General features: G+C 36.4%; 1 protein-coding gene across 13 annotated transcripts in view; it reads left to right on the top strand.

Moving 5' to 3' along the window:
* The window catches only part of LOC106054949 (fibrillin-1-like), a 127013-nt gene that overhangs the window by 54155 nt on the left and 51853 nt on the right, over nucleotides 1–21005 (top strand). For 6 of the 13 annotated variants that reach the window (XM_056003557.1, XM_056003546.1, XM_056003548.1 and 3 more), the window contains exons 1-3: nucleotides 9462–9972; nucleotides 17280–17431; nucleotides 19476–19883. In XM_056003557.1, the coding sequence (XP_055859532.1) occupies nucleotides 17350–17431; nucleotides 19476–19883 (490 nt within the window). In that variant the 5' untranslated portion in view covers nucleotides 9462–9972; nucleotides 17280–17349. Of the gene's footprint in view, nucleotides 1–9459; nucleotides 9973–17279; nucleotides 17432–19475; nucleotides 19884–21005 lie in introns of those variants that run through there. The other 7 variants (XM_056003551.1, XM_056003550.1, XM_056003553.1 and 4 more) reach the window with 3 other exon arrangements.

The following is a 21005-nucleotide window of genomic DNA, read 5'->3' as shown; positions in this document are numbered from 1 at the left end:
GTTAGTCTTAAGCAGGGGTTCTCAACCTGTGGGTCGCGACACCCTTGGGGGTCGATTGACGATTTTGCCAGGGGTCGCCTAAGACCATCGAAAATATGGATTGTTATTGTTTACTCTTCTATTGCTGTATGTGAGTGTCGGGGGGAGGGGGTAGCGGCAGAGTGCGGGGTTGTAAAAAGGGGTCGCCGAGAATAAAAGGTTAAGAACCGCTGGTCTAAAGAATTCGTAAACTTTTCTTTTTCTTACTATGTAAGTACTTTATCACCATTAGTGGGGGGACTATACTTCTTATCTGTGGTCTTTATCATAGAGAAAATAGGATCGAAAAACATCAATAACAAATATTCACAATATAGTCCTCCCACCAACCCACTTTTTTTTAACTTTATAAAAATCATTGAAAAGAAAGATTAAAAGACTAAGATATATTTTTGTGCACAATATTATACTCGTGTAGTTCTGGAACAGTGTGTCTCAAACTTTTGCTAATAATGCCCTCTCCGAATCTCTCCCCAAAATTCCTTCGTGCTTCCCCCCACCCCCAGCTAGCTTTTCAATAACTAAAGAGGCTAATCCTTGCTAAACAACAGCGGTCACAGTTTAAAAAAAAATTACGGGCGCGGTGGTCGAATGGTAAAGCTTGGCTTCTGAACCTGAGGTCCTGGGTTCGAATCCCAGTGAAGACTGGGATTTTTTATTTTGGGATTTTTAGGGCGCCCTTGAGTCCACCCAACTCTGCTAGAGTATTCTTTGCGCACGAAATGACCCAGATCCGAATACGTGCATGGATAAAGCTAAATCAAGACTGCTCTCTACAGCACTGACATAGCCTCGTTTTGGATCACGTTTGCGACATAAATTTTTTATTTCAAATGCACTGGTTTCAAACAACAAATGAATACTCAAAAATGATAATGACCTCATGTTTTATGAGAAATCGTGTCCTCAAAAGGGGGGGGGGGGTCAGATTTTTCAGTTTTAATGACACATCTTCGTCCGCCCTTAGTACATACATTTATTTTTAACTTAGTGATGTGACGATTGTAGGCCCTAAATATTTTGTTAAGATGCCTTAGACTAGCTTCATTTAACTGCTTTATGATTCTACAATAGATATTTCACTCTACTTTAAAGATAATAAAAAAAAAAAAAACAGAATATTTACACGTTCTGTAAAAACGTTACTTTTTTTTTATTTGAATTTTATCTTTATGTTCTCCTATAATTATGTTCGGCATTATTGACTCAGCCAAACAGTATTTATAACGGACGAGTCGTGCAAACAAAAAATAAATTATCCTATCTGGCATGGCATTGAGATAAGCATGACTCAACAAGACGTGCCAGGTTTCTTAAGCTTACAAAGCCCTTTTTTTTTAAGGTGTTGCTAAGGAGAAGATTATTTAAATAATAAATCATGTTTTAACAGAAGGGGCAATAAAAAAAAACAAATTCCCAACTAGGGTCCAAAGCGCATCGTAAACTGCAGAATGAGGTCTTTTATTTAACCCTTAAAGTGCTGAGCCGTTTTACATTGAGTTCATACAAAATGGAATTACAATTATGATGTTTAGAGGCAAATCTACTACACGTGTTTTAAGGGTTAAACTTGCCTTATGTTCAACACATTTCAAATGATATATCTGAAGTTTTAATTATTATACCTATCATAACTGTAGTAATCACTTGATGAAATTAAAACCTTTTTTTTTTTTACAATACTTCTATTCAGTGACGTAGATATAGTGGGCCGAGGGGGGTGTCCAAATTTAAAAATCCCTCCGGGCCCCACTAGAGGCTTCCAAATGAGTGTCCGAAATTTGTTTTTACATTAAATATTACGCCATTATCACATGTCATGATGTCGAATGTCAAAGTGCAGGAACCCCCAAAGAGGGAGGCCTAGCCCCCCACCACCAAATGCTTAGCTACGCCACTGCTTCTATTCAAGTCAGACCTTAATGAAATGTCTTACTAAGAACTAGGAAACAGAACGCTGATAAAAAAAAAACATCTCTAATGATTTGTCTGTAAATTTAACAGTTGATGAATATCGCTGAGAAAAGAATTACTAGCTCGTTGGCCACATGGGGAAAAACTCTAATTTGACAGTTCTAATTAATCAAATAAAAATTATGCAAATTTGATTTAGCAAATATGCTTCCAAAACTTTGAGTCTCATTTAAAGTTGATATCAACACCAAGTCCTAATCAACACAAATCAGATCACGTTAAGAAGAAAAATATACTGTTTCCTATACCTGTACTGAACAATACACATTCGGACTGTCCAAAGAGCTAACATGGGACGTGGTATTCTAACAAGGTACATCGTTTACCATTGACATCGACTTGTCAAATGACCTGTAGTTTGAGGTCCTCGTTTTTTGTTTATCAGATGAGGAAAATGGTGCATAGTACGTCTTATGAGTTATTTTCCTGATAACTTGCTCTCATGTTAGATACTGCATGACTCTTCCAACACATCCATCCATCCATCCCAGTGGCGCTACAGCCCATGGAGGGCTCTGGCCTGCTTTAACACATCCTTCCATTCAGATCTCTCCTGGGCCTTTTCGTCTCCACGCGCTAACCCCAAGCTGCTTCAGATTTGCTTCCACGTCATCTATCCATCGCATTCGGGGTCTGCCTTTTTGTTTTTGCCTGTATACGATTTTCGCCCCTCTGTTGTCTGGCATTCTTTCAAGGTGACCTGCCCAACGTAGTCTGTTCTTTTTTATTTCGTTCACTATTGGTGGGTCTTCACACCATTGATATAACTCATGGCACCATAGATTTTCCTAAGAATCTCCCGACAAAGACTTTGTCGATCTACTAATCGCATATCGTCTGCTATGACACTCTCATCCGATATTGACATATAACTGGGAGGGGGTATTTTCATAGATTTCGTTATTTTTCTTTAAGATTTGGCAAATTAATAGATTTTAATCATGAATCTAAAACTTCCTGGTAATGGCGGTGGCAAATAACTTTAATTAAATTCTATAATTAGCATATTTGTGAAATTTGTCATACATGGACTGCATTGCGCCACGACAAGCATGCGTTTTAGAAAATTATCTCCCCTTGCAGTTGCAGCGCGTCAAATCAAGCGTTAAGATTTGTTACGGAAGTCATTTAGTGTAAGGATGATCAAGACCACGTTTGACATGCTTTTCAAATGTGTGTGCCTAATTTTGGCTGACAAACCCAGCACAATGACACACAGACACACACAGTGACACACAGACACACTCATTCACACACCGATATACCCACATATATACACACACATTGACACTCGGACACGGACACACTCACACACGCATTCACACACACACACACATACACTCATTCACACACAGACACACACTTCACGCACCGATATACACACATATAAACACACACACATATATATTGACACACGGACACACACTCACACACGCATTCACACACAGACACACACATTCATATACACACATATATACACACACATATTCACACGCGGACACACACACAGACACACACACATTGACGCACAAACATTAACGGGCTGTCTAAATCAGCCAGGATGGTTTGGTTGCCTGGTCGCGTGCCTGTCGTTCGGTTGTCTCGGTGGTAGGGATTCGAACCCTGCCCTCTGCCACCACCCGTCGTCCTGGGGAGGTTCGGACTAAGATGTAGATTATCTTCAACTGTGAAGGAACATTCGAAACAGGTTAAACACTTAACAAACACGAGTCAGTGATTTATATACATCACTACATTGACACATGGAAATGGCGTAATAATCTTCTCTTTTCAAGGAAAGTCAGTAATTTACAAGAACACAGCACATTTACACACATCTACACACACGTACACACACAAACACACATACTTATCTTATCTTATATAATACAGACGTTACTTCAAAAAAGAAGATGCTTACGTCCTACGCGTCATGCATTTAGTCATGCATATTAACCAATGACTTATACATATCAGTGTAATACCTGTCTGCCACTGCTGAGTGTAAACAGAATGAAATGAGTTTGTATCCTAACCAACCAAGGGAAAACCAAGAACCTTCAAACAATTCTGGGTAACGGAAGTTCTGATAAAGAAAAAAAAACGGATTTGATCCAATGAGCTTTTGGAGAACTTTTTTTTATCGACTTTTCTGTTGTAGTATTTATTAAGTTTTTTTTTTTTTGTTTTTTTTTTTGACGAGACGTTCCTGAGTTATACAATGTAATTATCCTTTTAGCACTAAATTGCTAGTTTTAACTAACACCCGTTTGGTCTGCAGATATCTCGGCGGACAATGGCTATGCCTGCGCTGGATGTTGCAAAATATGTAGGTCGTAGCTGGGTCTGCATAGCCACGGGAAATATTGTATTCCTCATTAATCTTGGGACTCAAGACCAGCCTTATTTTTATTCGTTGATATGTTCACTGGCTTTTTAATGTTTATTATGCCCGGAACACCCGACCTTTTTTATATCAAAAACGGTTTAGTTTTAATACGTGTTCAATTACATTTTTGCTTATCTGAAACATAATCGTGGTATCTAGAAGTGAGAACACTATCACCAGAAACAAAGAAAAGCAAAACACAAAGGCAGGGCCGGCCTTAGATAGTTGGAGGCCCTAGGCGAAGTGAATTTTTTGGTCCCCAAATAGAATAAAAAAATAATTTAAAAAAAATGAACAGCGAATAAACAAAAGTACATTATTTATTTAAAATTTAGTGTGCTTCAACAATCACTTTGAGGACAAGTTTCGCTATTTATTTCTTTTGTAAAAAAATATAGTTTTGAGTGTGCGAGGCCTCCAACAATCGAAGGCCGTAGGATGCTGTCTAGTTTGACTATGTCTAAGGTCGGCTCTCAAAACATCAAGGGGGAAACAAAGAAAAACAACGCAAACATCATGAGTTAATACAACTTTTATTAAACAAACTTTAGAAAAAATTGTATGAAAATCAATAAGCTATGTTTCATAAATATTCATAAATATTTCAGTAAAAAATGGATGATCTTATTCTGAGTAGATTTTGGAGGTTAAGCCTTTTCTGGGTAATGCGAGACTAAAACCCAGAAACGTTTTCACATTTTGAATAAGAGCTTTTCCTCTATGGCTGAAAAACAGCTATAAATAGCTTTTTTTGGGGGGGAAGGGGAGGTGTATCCGGTGTACAGAATAAAGGAGACGTGGATTAACTAGGTTTTTAAATGTTAAATTATTTTGTTCACTTTTTGTATCGCTATATAATCAGATGTTCTATACTGTTATATAGGTCACAAGGTCTGGAAGGGGAACTTTACTTTTTTTTTTTTTACTCTATACTCAACCGTTTGTAGCGGACTTTTTAAAAATTTGATTGACATTGTTGAATTTAATTTAGCGTTCCTCTTTGTTTTATCATGGATATTCCCATTAAGGCCTAAAGGCACTTATATCATTATAAGTTTCTAACTAAAAAAAAAGGGTGGGGGCTTTATCTTATCTCATGAATACGAACAGAAGAAGGGAAAAGTTATTTAATATATCAGCTCGTCTTTAGATATACGTTGGTTTCACTCTTTCTATCCTAATCGACGATACCAACGTTGGTTTGACCTCATTAAATTTAATCAATGTTTAATTTTATAAACTTTGTTTTGTGTTTTATATAAAAAAAAAAAGCATGCATTCCCATTTAATTCTAAACCAAATAAAACATTTTCTGATATCAAACGAGAAAGTTATTGAAGCTTAATCATAACGGGAGTGAAATAGTAATGAGCAAATGAAAAATTCTGTCGAAACGTGGAAAAATAATTACGAGGATTTTGGCCCTAGTGATCCATGATTTGAATTTTGAAATTTACTTAGTTCGATTCTTTAGTTAATTAGCTTCGACTTTTTATGAATAAAAAAAATATTTAACATTGTAATTACCTGGTTGCCATAGAACATAAAGAAAGACAGCTTTTGAACGTACAATAGAATGCTGAGCAGAGGAAGGTCGCCTGCAGCTTGTGATATTTACTTCTGGAGCCCAATGAGATTTGGAGCTGGTTAAAATATTATTGTTGCCTCATCCCAACTTTGTCAAGATATCATTTCATGAACCGTGGGTTCCTTGGTTCGGAAGCCAAGCGCGTTACCACTCAGCCAGCGCGCCTCCTTTTCCGACAGTGACTCTTGAAGGAAAAGCTCTTGGCTCTACGCCTTTGCACAATGCAAGATTTTAATGTTTCGCATCATTCCACCCCCCCCCCCCCCCCAAGAAGTTGTTAGAATATCTGATTCTTGACACAAATCATTATGGCTCTTGGATCAACCCTCTATAACAGAGAAGCCCAATATTCGTCCCGCGGGCCAGATCCAGCCCGCGACGTGGTTCCATACGGCCCGCCGAAACGTCGGTACAACGTTTTCCATAGGAAGAAGTTGAAAACAACCTAAGTTAGGGTCCTAAATTTTTTTCTAATGGATTGGTACATGATCTTTAACATTTGTTTAAGAAATGGGACTGAATGTAGAATCTACCAGGAAAAGTGAAAGGATGTCCATTATTTTTTTTATTTTTTTTTGTTGAACATAACAATAAACTATTACATTTGTGTTGTTTTTTTATAAAGAGCTCAGAAAGAAACAAGAAACAATATATAAACGTCGTTATATAACCAATGCTGCGTTATTCTTGATTTGAGCCGCCATTAAAAGATTGTTAAACTACGCCTAGAGATTGGAGGATTGATGGGAATATTTACGACAAAGGGACATGAAAACGAGTCTGCCAGCGAGGGCCGGTCTTAGGCCACTGCAACCTATGCGGCCGCAGTGGGCCCCGCACTTGCATAGGCCCCGCGCCGAATTCTAGGTGTAAATTATTAAATTAACCCATTTTAACTTATCATTAAAGAGTTCCTGGAATTCTCCTGAAATTGCAAAATATAAGAACAAGTCATGAACATGTTCTGTAATTATTAAAATCTTCTGAAAACTGATGCCAATCTCCTTAAGAATAGACAAAATTGTCATTTAGGGGTGTCATTCAATATGGAAAATGGCAATCCTACTCGCGATTATAAAAAAAAACCCGGCATTGTCAGCTTTCATTTCATAAAAATGTGATAATGAAGGGAATTTTAACCAAAAAAAATGTTTAAATACTTAATTTACTTTAATAGTCACTGGCATACAAATGTATCTAAATCTACCTCCACCTCTTAAAAAAACAACCAAAAGCGATATTTTGCTATTCGTAGTAAATCTAAAAGGCAGATTTGAATGTTTATTGGCTTTTTGTTGGAGAAATACTATACTATCAACTGTAGATTTTCAATTATAATCCTCATTCTTACCCAGACTGGGTCCCGCACAATCCGTTTCTCATCTCAGCAATCTGTAGGACAGGCCCTGCTGCCAGCTACAATGTCACTAACCTTTTAATTAGAGACATAAAACCATTTTCCTACGCGTAATAAATTAACTTCAAATATCCCATTAATTTAATTAAGTTCTAGATCCAATGGTTTCTAATCGAATTTCAGGCCAATATCATTTCGTTTTCGGATCTTCTCGTTGACGTGGCCCGCGACACGAGAGTAGGAAAATAAAGTGGCCCGCGGGTAGAATTAGGTTGCCAATCACTGCTCTATAACATATAGGTCTAAAAAAATGACTTGGATATATATTTTTTTAAAACTATAATTAATCTACTGCCAATAAATGTTTGTCAAAATATCAATGGGTCATCATCATCATCATCAAGCTCCATTTGAGTGAGGGGCCGGATTGGCTGAAATCCTCTTTTCAAAAGCCCTGGACAAAAACGCAGTTTTGCGTAGTGTACGTATGTCACGGTACAGGCCAAGAACGTGAGACTTCCCAGACCTGTCGAGACGGAATCCAGCAAGTTTGGGCAGTCGGAAAATTATAATATTTGCTAGTAAAACCAACATAACCGAATAGCGAAAAAAATAAAAACAAATAACAGAAAAGTTTATTTTTGAATCCTTTGCTAAAATTTTCTAGCGCCGGTTATAGTAAACTGTATATAACGTTTCTCTGATAGTTCTTTCAAAATATTGCACAAGACAGAGAAGTAACACTAAATCTGAACCAGCCTAGTAGGGTATATTTTGCCAGGTACGGTAGTTCCAATAACAATATATATTTTTTATTGGAGCCAATAGGATATGGATGTAAGTTGGCTTATAATGGTTTTATTTATTTTGATACATCACATAATACAAAGTAACAAAATATAATAATAAGTTTTGAAAAGAAAAGCATCAGTCAAACGAATTGTCGAGACAGCAGCCTATTTTTAGGATAGGGGAAATAGCTTACTATACATTGGATTGTATCAAGTTTAGAGGCTTTAAAGAGCGGCTTAGTGCAAGTCACAACACTAAACAGAGGATCCGTTTTAATTCTCGAGCTCGCTACGCCTCTCCCCACCCTTCGTTAATTACGTATTACAAGTGTATAGCCTGATTATGAATACCTTTGTTATTGAAATCTTAAAAGATCCTCTGGTGTAAATCATAGGTCAATATTTCTTATAATTTTTCAGAAATTTTATCAATTACATGCATTTAGAAATTAATATGTGCCTCGCTTTGTTTAAGAGAAAGTAATTTTTATATTACTTTATCTAATTATCTTTGTAACTATTTAGGTTTGTCAATTTTACATACATTAATTTGATATTGGCCTAATAGGTGTACAAGTTTTAGAAATTACGACAAGTGAGATATCTTCTATATTAAAAATATAAACTTTCAATGATATGACAAAATGCTTAATATATTCTCAAAAATATTTGGTTTATTTGTAAAAAAAAAGTTTTAAAAAAATATTCTAGATTTCAAATCTAAGATAAAAATATACTTGATATTATCAAAAATATTCTATTACAAAAAATATATTTATTACCAAGGCTTTTTTTTTGAGTCGGCGTACGGTTTGTCACTGTGGGGAAAAATTATAACTTTTCTTGTATTTAAATGGTTATTATTAATTTATTAGTAGTTAGTTAAAAGTTAGGCAAGTCCATCGCTGAGTACCGGCACTTACTTTTTACAAAAAAAAAAAAAAACAAAAAAAAAAACAACTGCTTATTATTATCTTCAATATCTAGATTCCTATTATCATAAACCATCAACATTAATTTCCACTTCGTCAGGAACTAAAGTGGTTATCAGGCTTTCAATTTCATTTCCTAATCTTTCCAAGCATCCGCGAGATAAAAAAGTGCGCACTAGCTAACGAGTATGTGTAATTAAATAGTAGGCCAATCAACTAGATAATATTATCTGTCCCAGGTCACACCTGTGTATGGGTTTTAAACGTAACGATATAATTATTTAAATTATGTAAATAAGCTATTTACTACTCTACTTTCCTATTATTTTTTAATTATGCTAGAAACAACTCGTGTTAAACAAAAATAAATAAAACATATCCAGTAAAGAGTTCCATTTGGCACTATGAATTCTACTTTTAGAAGCAACTCAATTTATACCCTGACCGGCCCTATTATTAAGTTATCTCCGCCCACCCTTTTGTGCAATATATTTTCTATTGTCGAAACAAGATCATGCGCGAAAAGCGGGAAATGGTTCTCTCCTATTGTCGTCTGCTTGTTGAAGGGGAAATAACTCAGGTTAAAGATAGGTCAGGTACGTTATGGTGGGAGAGGCCAAAAAAAAAAAATAATAGAGGGAACTGTTGCCGGTGAAGGATTCAGATGTCCGTGTTGATCGCGGATAAAACATACTGTTTGATAAAGCGTCCTGAATAGGAGAAATAGATAAATTCCAAGGAAACTAAATTAACAAGTTGATAATAGTTGATAGAAAAGATTTCTTCAACGTGTAATCATCGGATAATAATAAGAATTCGGATTTATACACTACAACCTGGAATTATAAATTGAACTCCTTTCTGAAAATACAAGTATAGAAGGAATATTTTAAACATTAAAAGTAAGTATTTTTTGGTTAAAAAGTTTATACCTTAAAGATTACAAACAAGAAGGACACGTTATGTTAAAATTTTTGCTTTGATTTAACATTCGAAAGTGTCGCGAAGAATGGTAGCAGAAGCTCTGCTGCAAGGTGTGAGGTCTGAAAATGCGTGTAATAATTTGATTTTTTTTTTGTTTTCGTGACCTGCCTCTTGTCTCTCGAGTATCTGTGCATGTTCTGGGGTCTTGGGGTTCGTTTAAAATGATTTGCGGTAGTTTATTCTCTGCTGGGCCGAAAATTTGCTGATTGGTATGGACTCTAATAATTCTTCCACATTCATTGTTATTAACTCTTTCTCTCCGTAATTATTTACCACATTCTGGTGGAATCAACGCTGGTATCGTCAGTTAGGAGAGAAAGAGTTGGTGGTGTAAATAAAATAATTTATTCTGTTAATTATTATATAGAAATTACTGTTACTATAACTAGACCACAAAGAAAAGAAATTCTTTTTTCTTTTTTTAAATGTTATAAAAAAAAAAAAAAGCAAAAGTATTATTTATTTTCAATTAAATATTATTTAGACAAAATCTTATCTTATAAATTACAGACGTTCTTTCACGAGAATTAGACAATTACGTCCTGTGCGTATTCATAGAGAATTAAGATCAGCTCAGTCATGGGTTTTCCTTGCTGATTCAGGCCACCCATTCCATGCTCTGTTGTTTATTGTTTGATTATTAGTTTTAAAAAATGGGTACATTCATTTAAGTGTGTTGTACCGTTGTGGCGCACCACACTCGATCTGTTCACGGTCTTTCTCCATTCCTCTCTGTCTTTTGCCTTGGCTAGAATCTGTTTCAATGTCATGTCCATCCATTGTTTTATGCTCTCTCCAATGAGTACATTATAATACATTATATATGGAAATTAAGACCGCTACTGTTATTTTTGTAGAGTCTTCAAACTATTGAGGACGTATAGGGCTTATCCTTATTAATGAGATATAAATATGTATCATTGTTTCATGATAAGGGCTATATCAGTTTATAATATGTGTCTATCGAAATCATCCCTAATAGAAAAGCATTTAGCAGAAATGCTTTCTTTAACTAGATCAATTTTACATAGTATATAGTATATATAATTATTATTTTCTAATTACATGGTCATGTTATTGTTCTCATCTCTGCCTGTGGTTCTTGGTTCTGGGCGAGTCGTTCCAAGTGTCCCCACCTCTTTACCTCTTTAGTTATGAAATGGTGGTCGAGTGATAACGCGCTTGGGTTGCAAACATGAGTTCCGAGTTCGAATCCAAGTAAAGGCTTGTGTCTTAGCTTTTAAATTATTTTTTTTTTAGTACTTCCAACCAAACTCCGATACTTTTATTATATAGGTATATACGGGAGATTAGTCGTTGTACTTATCACATGACCATCTAGTTAACAGTCGACCATAGAAACAGGATGTTTTACACCATCTGTGCTAAGGCAATGTTTTAAAAGGGTAGGCACTGTGTCTATGTCCCACCGTTAATTTGTACAGAATATATTTTTAACTAGACGAGTGATTTGCTTTTCTAAGCTTCTTGAAATTTGAATATTTTGTAGTCAATGTGAAATCGCGACTAAAGCAGTAGTTCCTACACTTGCAGGCGCGTTTGGAACACATTAAAGTCAAGTAACACTCCACGACAAGTAACACTCCAAGTCAAGTAACACTCAAGTCAAGTAACACTCAAGTCAAGTAACACTCAAGTCAAGTAACACTCAAGTCAAGTAACACTGCAGTCAAGAAACATTCCATTTCAAGTCACACTCCAAGACAAGTCACACTCCAAGACAAGTCATACTCCAAGACAAGTCACACTCCAAGACAAGTCACACTCCAAGTCAAGTCACACTCCAAGACAAGTCATACTCCAAGACAAGTCACACTCCAAGACAAGTCATACTCCAAGACAAGTCACACTCCAAGACAAGTCACACTCCAAGTCAAGTCACACTGCAAGTGAAGTAACACTCCAAGTCACGTAACACTAAAACACAAGTAGCATGTAAGCGAACTCTGTTCAAAGCCACTAATAGAACTAAATACGAATTTTTTCATGCATTATCCAATGACATGCGGCAAATAGTTCTGTCTATATAAATATGCACGTTCTTATGGACCTAAACATCTTCAAGCTTTCTGCAGTATGTAGCCACCATCTCCTTGGTCCCCTGTTAAGCAGCGCGAATCAAAGGAAGTGAATAACACCAAAAGCTAATCGCACCGGGTGACATATCTCACCCTAGAGACGCCTCTGGTTATGGGTTGTCCTTTCTTATTCCAGGTCTACCTTCCTGCTGTCTGCTTTCAGTTTATATTACAAGCTGTTTCTTGGACGACCTTTCATTCTTGTTTGTCGCCAGATGGACATTTCAATTTGGATCATGTTTTCATGACATAATTAAATACAAAGACACAAGAGATCTACAAACACAGCTGCATCTATGCTACAATTTTACAACTTAGCATTGCTAACCAGTGTACATTATGACGCGACTTTTCGAAATTCCATTAGTATTTATAAGTATGCCTAACAGTATGCTAATTTATTTCCAAAGCTGGGTTTTTTTTTTTTTTGGTAATTGTCACAACCGATGCACGGAAAACGTTGTGACTAACAGTTGAAGTGTGTGATGGTTAACTTATGACTATTTTCTGTTCCCCCCTCTCTTTCTCTGCCCCTCCCCTTAAAAGCACAGTTACATGATCTCCCTAAATCTATATCTACATCAAAATCTATATTCACATCTAGACACTATGAGGCCTATATCTAAATCTAAATACATGTGTATATCAGCATGATAATATAAACCAATCAATCTACAGTTATATCTTCATCTATGTTTAAAAAAAATAATTTTGCTATGCGCACACTACTCAACCATATACACAGTTATTTCTCTCATATGAACGAAACAAACTATTTCTTTATATCTATCTCTATCTATTTAATTTCAGTATCTTTGGGCGCCTCTGAATCCACCCAGATCTAATGGGTTCTTGGCATTAGTTGGTGAAAGTAAAGACGGTTGGTCGTTGTGCTGGTCACATGACACCCCCGTTAACCGTAGGCCAGAAACACATGACCTGTACATCATCTGCCCTATAGACTGCAAGGTCTGCAAGGGGTTTTAACTTTTTTTTTTCAAATCGATATCTAAATTCTAATCTATATCAATACGTTTCTAAATCCAACAAGGGGAAGTAATCACATAAACACACATGTTACCTTCTCAGATTTCTAGATTGTAACAAGGGCACGCAGGCTGTAAATTATAGTCTATACTCAGTACATACCCAGAATTACCATCTGCATATATTATTATGTGTGAGTGATACAGCCACTATTACAATACTTTCAGTAATATAGATTGCTTAGTGAAGAAGGAGGGGAAAAAGGTTGAGCGTAGAAATATGTTCTCTCCTGTAGTATCTGCTTGCAACACACATTTTCAGTTACGTTATAAATGAGGCGCGGTGGCTGAGTGGTAAAGCGCTCCGAACCGGAAGGTCCCGGGTTCAAATCCCGCTGAAGACTGGGATTTAGAGGCTTTAGAGTTCCCCCAGCTCTAATGGGTATCTGACATTAGTTGGTGGAAAGGTAAAGTCGGTTAGTCGTTGTGCTGGCCACATGACACCCTAGTTAACCGTGGGCCGCAGACACAGATAACCTTTATATCATCTGTCCTACAGAAAGGGGAACTTACTTTATCAGTTTTAAAACTGGTCTCATAACATTCATGGCCCAATAGGGTTCATCGAAACCGGGCTCATGACAAACAGGGGCCCACAGGGGCCATGGAAAGATGGCAGGTTATTAACTTTAAGAATTAAGTATCATGACACTGTTAAATATAAGAACTCGAGACTCTTACAGATACATATGTAGGGCCCACAGGGGCCATGGAAAGATGGCAGGTTATTAACTTTAAGAATTAAGTATCATGACACTGTTAAATATAAGAACTCGAGACTCTTACAGATACATATGTAGGGCCCACAGGGGCCATGGAAAGATGGCAGGTTATTAACTTTAAGAATTAAGTATCATGACACTGTTAAATATAAGAACTCGAGACTCTTACAGATACATATGTAGGGCCCACAGGGGCCATGGAAAGATGGCAGGTTATTAACTTTAAGAATTAAGTATCATGACACTGTTAAATATAAGAACTCGAGACTCTTACAGATACATATGTAGGGCCCACAGGGGCCATGGAAAGATGGCAGGTTATTAACTTTAAGAATTAAGTATCATGACACTGTTAAATATAAGAACTCGAGACTCTTACAGATACATATGTAGGGCCCACAGGGGCCATGGAAAGATGGCAGGTTATTAACTTTAAGAATTAAGTATCATGACACTGTTAAATATAAGAACTCGAGACTCTTACAGATACATATGTAGGGCCCACAGGGGCCATGGAAAGATGGCAGGTTATTAACTTTAAGAATTAAGTATCATGACACTGTTAAATATAAGAACTCGAGACTCTTACAGATACATATGTAGGGCCCACAGGGGCCATGGAAAGATGGCAGGTTATTAACTTTAAGAATTAAGTATCATGACACTGTTAAATATAAGAACTCGAGACTCTTACAGATACATATGTAGGGCCCACAGGGGCCATGGAAAGATGGCAGGTTATTAACTTTAAGAATTAAGTATCATGACACTGTTAAATATAAGAACTCGAGACTCTTACAGATACATATGTAGGGCCCACAGGGGCCATGGAAAGATGGCAGGTTATTAACTTTAAGAATTAAGTATCATGACACTGTTAAATATAAGAACTCGAGACTCTTACAGATACATATGTAGGGCCCACAGGGGCCATGGAAAGATGGCAGGTTATTAACTTTAAGAATTAAGTATCATGACACTGTTAAATATAAGAACTCGAGACTCTTACAGATACATATGTAGGGCCCACAGGGGCCATGGAAAGATGGCAGGTTATTAACTTTAAGAATTAAGTATCATGACACTGTTAAATATAAGAACTCGAGACTCTTACAGATACATATGTAGGGCCCACAGGGGCCATGGAAAGATGGCAGGTTATTAACTTTAAGAATTAAGTATCATGACACTGTTAAATATAAGAACTCGAGACTCTTACAGATACATATGTAGGGCCCACAGGGGCCATGGAAAGATGGCAGGTTATTAACTTTAAGAATTAAGTATCATGACACTGTTAAATATAAGAACTCGAGACTCTTACAGATACATATGTAGGGCCCACAGGGGCCATGGAAAGATGGCAGGTTATTAACTTTAAGAATTAAGTATCATGACACTGTTAAATATAAGAACTCGAGACTCTTACAGATACATATGTAGGGCCCACAGGGGCCATGGAAAGATGGCAGGTTATTAACTTTAAGAATTAAGTATCATGACACTGTTAAATATAAGAACTCGAGACTCTTACAGATACATATGTAGGGCCCACAGGGGCCATGGAAAGATGGCAGGTTATTAACTTTAAGAATTAAGTATCATGACACTGTTAAATATAAGAACTCGAGACTCTTACAGATACATATGTAGGGCCCACAGGGGCCATGGAAAGATGGCAGGTTATTAACTTTAAGAATTAAGTATCATGACACTGTTAAATATAAGAACTCGAGACTCTTACAGATACATATGTAGGGCCCACAGGGGCCATGGAAAGATGGCAGGTTATTAACTTTAAGAATTAAGTATCATGACACTGTTAAATATAAGAACTCGAGACTCTTACAGATACATATGTAGGGCCCACAGGGGCCATGGAAAGATGGCAGGTTATTAACTTTAAGAATTAAGTATCATGACACTGTTAAATATAAGAACTCGAGACTCTTACAGATACATATGTAGGGCCCACAGGGGCCATGGAAAGATGGCAGGTTATTAACTTTAAGAATTAAGTATCATGACACTGTTAAATATAAGAACTCGAGACTCTTACAGATACATATGTAGGGCCCACAGGGGCCATGGAAAGATGGCAGGTTATTAACTTTAAGAATTAAGTATCATGACACTGTTAAATATAAGAACTCGAGACTCTTACAGATACATATGTAGGGCCCACAGGGGCCATGGAAAGATGGCAGGTTATTAACTTTAAGAATTAAGTATCATGACACTGTTAAATATAAGAACTCGAGACTCTTACAGATACATATGTAGGGCCCACAGGGGCCATGGAAAGATGGCAGGTTATTAACTTTAAGAATTAAGTATCATGACACTGTTAAATATAAGAACTCGAGACTCTTACAGATACATATGTAGGGCCCACAGGGGCCATGGAAAGATGGCAGGTTATTAACTTTAAGAATTAAGTATCATGACACTGTTAAATATAAGAACTCGAGACTCTTACAGATACATATGTATATAAGGCGGTGCCTTCAGAAATTACAGATTGACTGATTATTTTAAGGGTGTGTTCATAAACTTTTAAGGGTGTGTTCATAAACTTTTAAGGGTGTGTTCATAAACTTTTAAGGGTGTGTTCATAAATAAGTAAAATATTTTTTTTTTTTAATTCTTAAAAAAAAAACATATTTATCTAAGGGGGAGAACCTTAAAAATCACATATCTCAATAATGCAGGAATAAGCTCCCTCTCCATTTTTTTCCTATATAAAAAAAAAAATATAATGATTTATCACTAATCGATTAACCGATTTAAAAAAAAAAAATTTATTTGTGTATTTTTATTGACGATGAATAATTATGCAAAATTTCCACTTGATCCGAGAATGGGAATCAAACTAAGTAAAATATACATCTCCGTTTCTCAATTTATTTCTGATTTTCAATACCAAAAAAAAACCCACACATTGCCATTCATTAATTAAATAATCGGTTAATTTTTTGATTGATCATCGCTTTCGTAGGTACCACAAATAATGGTGTAAAGTTTCGACTTGATCCGAAGATGGGTGTGGGAGAAATAACGTGTACAAAATTTGTACCAGACAGACAGAAATATATTAGACATAAATGGATAGCAGCACCAGGGACCAAGTTTTTAAGAGAGAAAGTAGTGAATTAAAATGCTACGCGTGCCCTTGTTACAATCTAGAGACCTGAGAAGGTAACATGTGTGTTTATGTGATTACTTCCCCTTGTTGGATTTAGATACGGTATTGTATGTATCACATTTGTTTCAGCACCTAGCTTCAACTCCATATTTACGTTCACAGAAACACAGACAGAGTGAGTTCGTAAAACAATTGTTTGTTTGTTTGTTTCAGGAACCAAAAGCAAACAAGAACTAACTAGAAGTAAAAGCCGAACAAAGAATTGAACACGAAACCTTCAACAATGATCTACAGAGCGCTAATTTATTTCTGTGTATATACTCGCCTAGTCTGCGTCATTGCTGGCAGTGACGTTACCACTTTTAGTAAGTTCTGTTTAATTTACCATTTGTAAGGGAGGTAGATCTAAGTAAACTCCACCAGAGGTCACCTTACAAATAAGATTTGGAGGCCCTCTTAGTAATAATTGAGATTTCAAATGTTCTTAAAATATTACAATAATTTTTAAAAATTTAGGAGAAAAAAATAATAGCTTAAATATCTACCACGTTAAAGTATTATAATTGTCGGTTATAATTGTCTGTGTTTATGATTATCATTTATAGCATTCCCAGTAACATATATCCTATTTCTAAAATAAATTATAATAGAATTCAAAAAAGCTTTTAAACAAAATTTAAGCGCTATAGAGCGTCTTTCTAGGTGGAAAGCTACCCTTTGAATCCCATAGCATTTGATGCGTAGATGTAGGGTAACATGATGTCCGGCAAAAGGAGGAAGTGTCCTCCATTTTGGAGTTATTTTCCTTGCCCGGCAGGCATTGGCCTGAGATGTCAACATGAACTAAAAGGAAAATAAAGTTGCTTTGTCTGAGAAATCTAATCGTTTTATAGCGGTGGCTGAGTGGTAAAATGCTTGGCTTCCGTACCTGAGAGTCCCGGGCTCGAATCCTGGTGAAGACTGCGATTTCTAATTTCGAGATCTTTAGGGCACCTCTGAGTCCAGAAAAAGACTATGTTCCGTTCATATCGCATGGTCTGAAAGGGGAGCTTTACTTTTACTTTAAAATGACAAGTCTTATTAATATAGGCCTACGCCTAGTGTGTAGGTCTAAGCCTAGCATTGAAAGCTTACTCTGACATGCTTGTATTTGTCCTTCTTTGTAAGCCTTTGTCCTCCTTTTTGTCCTTATTGGTCCTTTTTGTCCTCATTTTTTGTCTTCTATCCTCCTTTTTCTCCTTTTGTCTTCTGTCCTCCTTTTTCTCCTTTTGTCCTCCTTTTTCTCCTTTTGTCCTCCTTTTTATCTTTTGTCCTCCTTTTTCCCCTTTTGTCCTCCTTTTATCTTCTGTCCTCCTTTTTCTCCTTTTGTCCTCCTTTTTGTCTTCTGTCCTCCTTTTGTCCTTTTTGTCCTTTTTTTGTCCTCCTTACGGGCATGCATTTGTCTGGTAACCCTATGTACATATGCCGCACGTGCTTAAAGTCATGAGTTCAGTACAAAGGTAGATATACTAGATAACTATATTGACAAAAGTTATCACTGATAAGGGGCAGTCAATTACAAAACAGTAAGGGTGTAACAGATTTATGAGTAAAGATTTTACAAGTTCTCCATGCTTCGGAATGCAGAACCCTTAAAACACATTTTGATCAATATCTATAAATAGCCTATATAATGTTTAGACTGTTAATTAAACTATGCTGTGTAGAACTTATGCATGTAAATGGCTGGATACAAAATCTGGGCTAAATATGCAGTTCATTACAGATCAATAACCTGATTATATTTGTGTGCAAACATTGAAAATATTTGAAAAATCGAAATCAAACCTTACATTTTCAGCTGTCAAAAAAAAAAATTAAAAAAATTACGTAGTATAATTTAATTACAATCTAAGAAAAATTGTGGAGGGCTAGAGTTTGAATCCCTGTGCAGGCTGGGATTTGTTTCGAAATATTATGTTTTTAGATACTAAATAACATTTCTAAGCATTAATAAGGTTTTTCCGAAGATTAGTGAGAAATGCAGTATTTCCCTTGGCTTGCTCATCCCCAGCTGTGACCTACATATTTTGCAACATCCAAACATTTCTTTTTTTTTTTTTTTAGATTCTTACTATAAGCCTATACACTTTTCATGGCCAGAAGCAAAGTTAGTCTAAAGTTTTAAGTCTGAAATTTTCCGCAAACGGCTGCAAACTTAGCTTAATAATGTGAATGTGTAGGGTTCAATCTTAATAATTAACTTTTTTTCCAATGACCACCTGATCGGACCTCATCCTATTGGGTCCAATCAAATCTGATCCTACTGAGTCTAATTCGATCTGATATTTATTGGATCTTATCCGATCTTATCAATCTAATTTAATTTGAGCATAAAATAGGAACTGAGTTTTGCTTTTCTTCTTTCAGATCAAGACAACGATTTCGTAGCAGACGACAATATTGACCAGCTTCTCCAGACGGAGCAGTTTTTAAAAGTTAAAGACAATCAGGATCATAAGAAATCATCTATTCGAGGCACTCCCTTATTGGGGAATGTCCCGTCAGCGGAAGAGAAGATCTCAGCTGCGCAGGCGCAGTCCAAGAAAACTTCCACAACGCACAACTGTACGAACTCTGAGAGCAGACATGGCGCACGCGCCAACCAAAATTCGAGCCTTCAGTTGAAGTGGGAAAGCCTTGACGCCCTCGAGGAATCGGAAGAGGAATATCTTTCAATGGGATTAGACTTTGATTTTATCCCCACGCAAGAGGAAGCTCGACATTACAGGTATAGGAGGGCTAGTACATTTGGTGTCGGAAGTGGGGAAAGCTTAGGTAAGTTTTCATTATCATTTTATCTATCTGGAGTCTGTATCCGGAGTATCTATCTATCTTATCTTATCTTAATTTATCTATCTATCTATCTATCTATCTATCTATCTATCTATCTATCTATCTATCTATCTATCTATCTGTCTGTCTGTCTGTCTGTCTGTCTGTCTGTCATCTGTCTGTCTGTCTGTCTTTCTGTTAGTCTGTCTTTCTGTTAGTCTGTCTTAAGTAATCTACCTAAGTTTTCATTATCATTTTATCTATATGGAGTATCTATCTATCTATCTATCTATCTATCTATCTATCTATCTATCTATCTATCTATCTATCTATCTATCTATCTATCTATCTATCTATCTATCTATCCTTCTATCTATCTATCTATCTATCTATCTATCTATCTATCTATCTATCTATCTATCTGTCTGTCTGTCTGTCTTTCTATCTGTCTGTCTGTCCGTCCGTCTGTCTGTCTGTCTCTTATGTGATCTACCTTTCTAATGCACTCTATTTATCTATCAGAGAAAGAGGGAGAACTGGAGAAGGGGAGAAAGGGGGAGAAAGTCTATATAGATCAACTCATTTGTTTCAACCATATACTGCCGTAGACATTTGTTTCATAAAGAATGTAATGATTATCCTCCCCCCCCCCTTTTTTTAGCAAGATAGTCCATTTATAATTTTGTTTGTCGCAACGTCCATTGGAGATTCTCAAAACATGGAGGAGGATCCATAAATAGCAAGCTTTTTGGTGTTTCCGATGCACAGAAGGAAGTGTTAACTCTTTCTCTCCGAACTGACGATACCAGCGTTGATTCTACCAGAATGTGGTAAATAATTACGGAGAGAAAGAGTTAATATGCTGTGGTTTTTAAAAACGTTATATGATAATGTGTGTACACCTTCTAGCACTTCGGACTCAAAGCTGGATTTGTTTTAGTAGCACAGCTAATGTGCATTGAAATGGACCACAAATAAATACAAAAAAAAAAACTTTCAAGGTGGACCTTCTGATGTATTCCTTCGTGTGTTCATGGTGGACCTTCTGATGTATTCCTTCGTGTGTTCATGGTGGACCTTCTGATGTACTCCTTCGTGTGTTCATGGTGGACCTTCTGATGTATT

This window comes from Biomphalaria glabrata, chromosome 11 (assembly GCF_947242115.1).
Source record: "Biomphalaria glabrata chromosome 11, xgBioGlab47.1, whole genome shotgun sequence".
In the NCBI taxonomy this organism is placed as follows: Eukaryota; Metazoa; Mollusca; class Gastropoda; family Planorbidae; genus Biomphalaria; species Biomphalaria glabrata.
The sequence above is the reverse complement of the archived record's forward strand: the minus strand, read 5'-3'. Positions and strand labels throughout refer to the sequence as shown.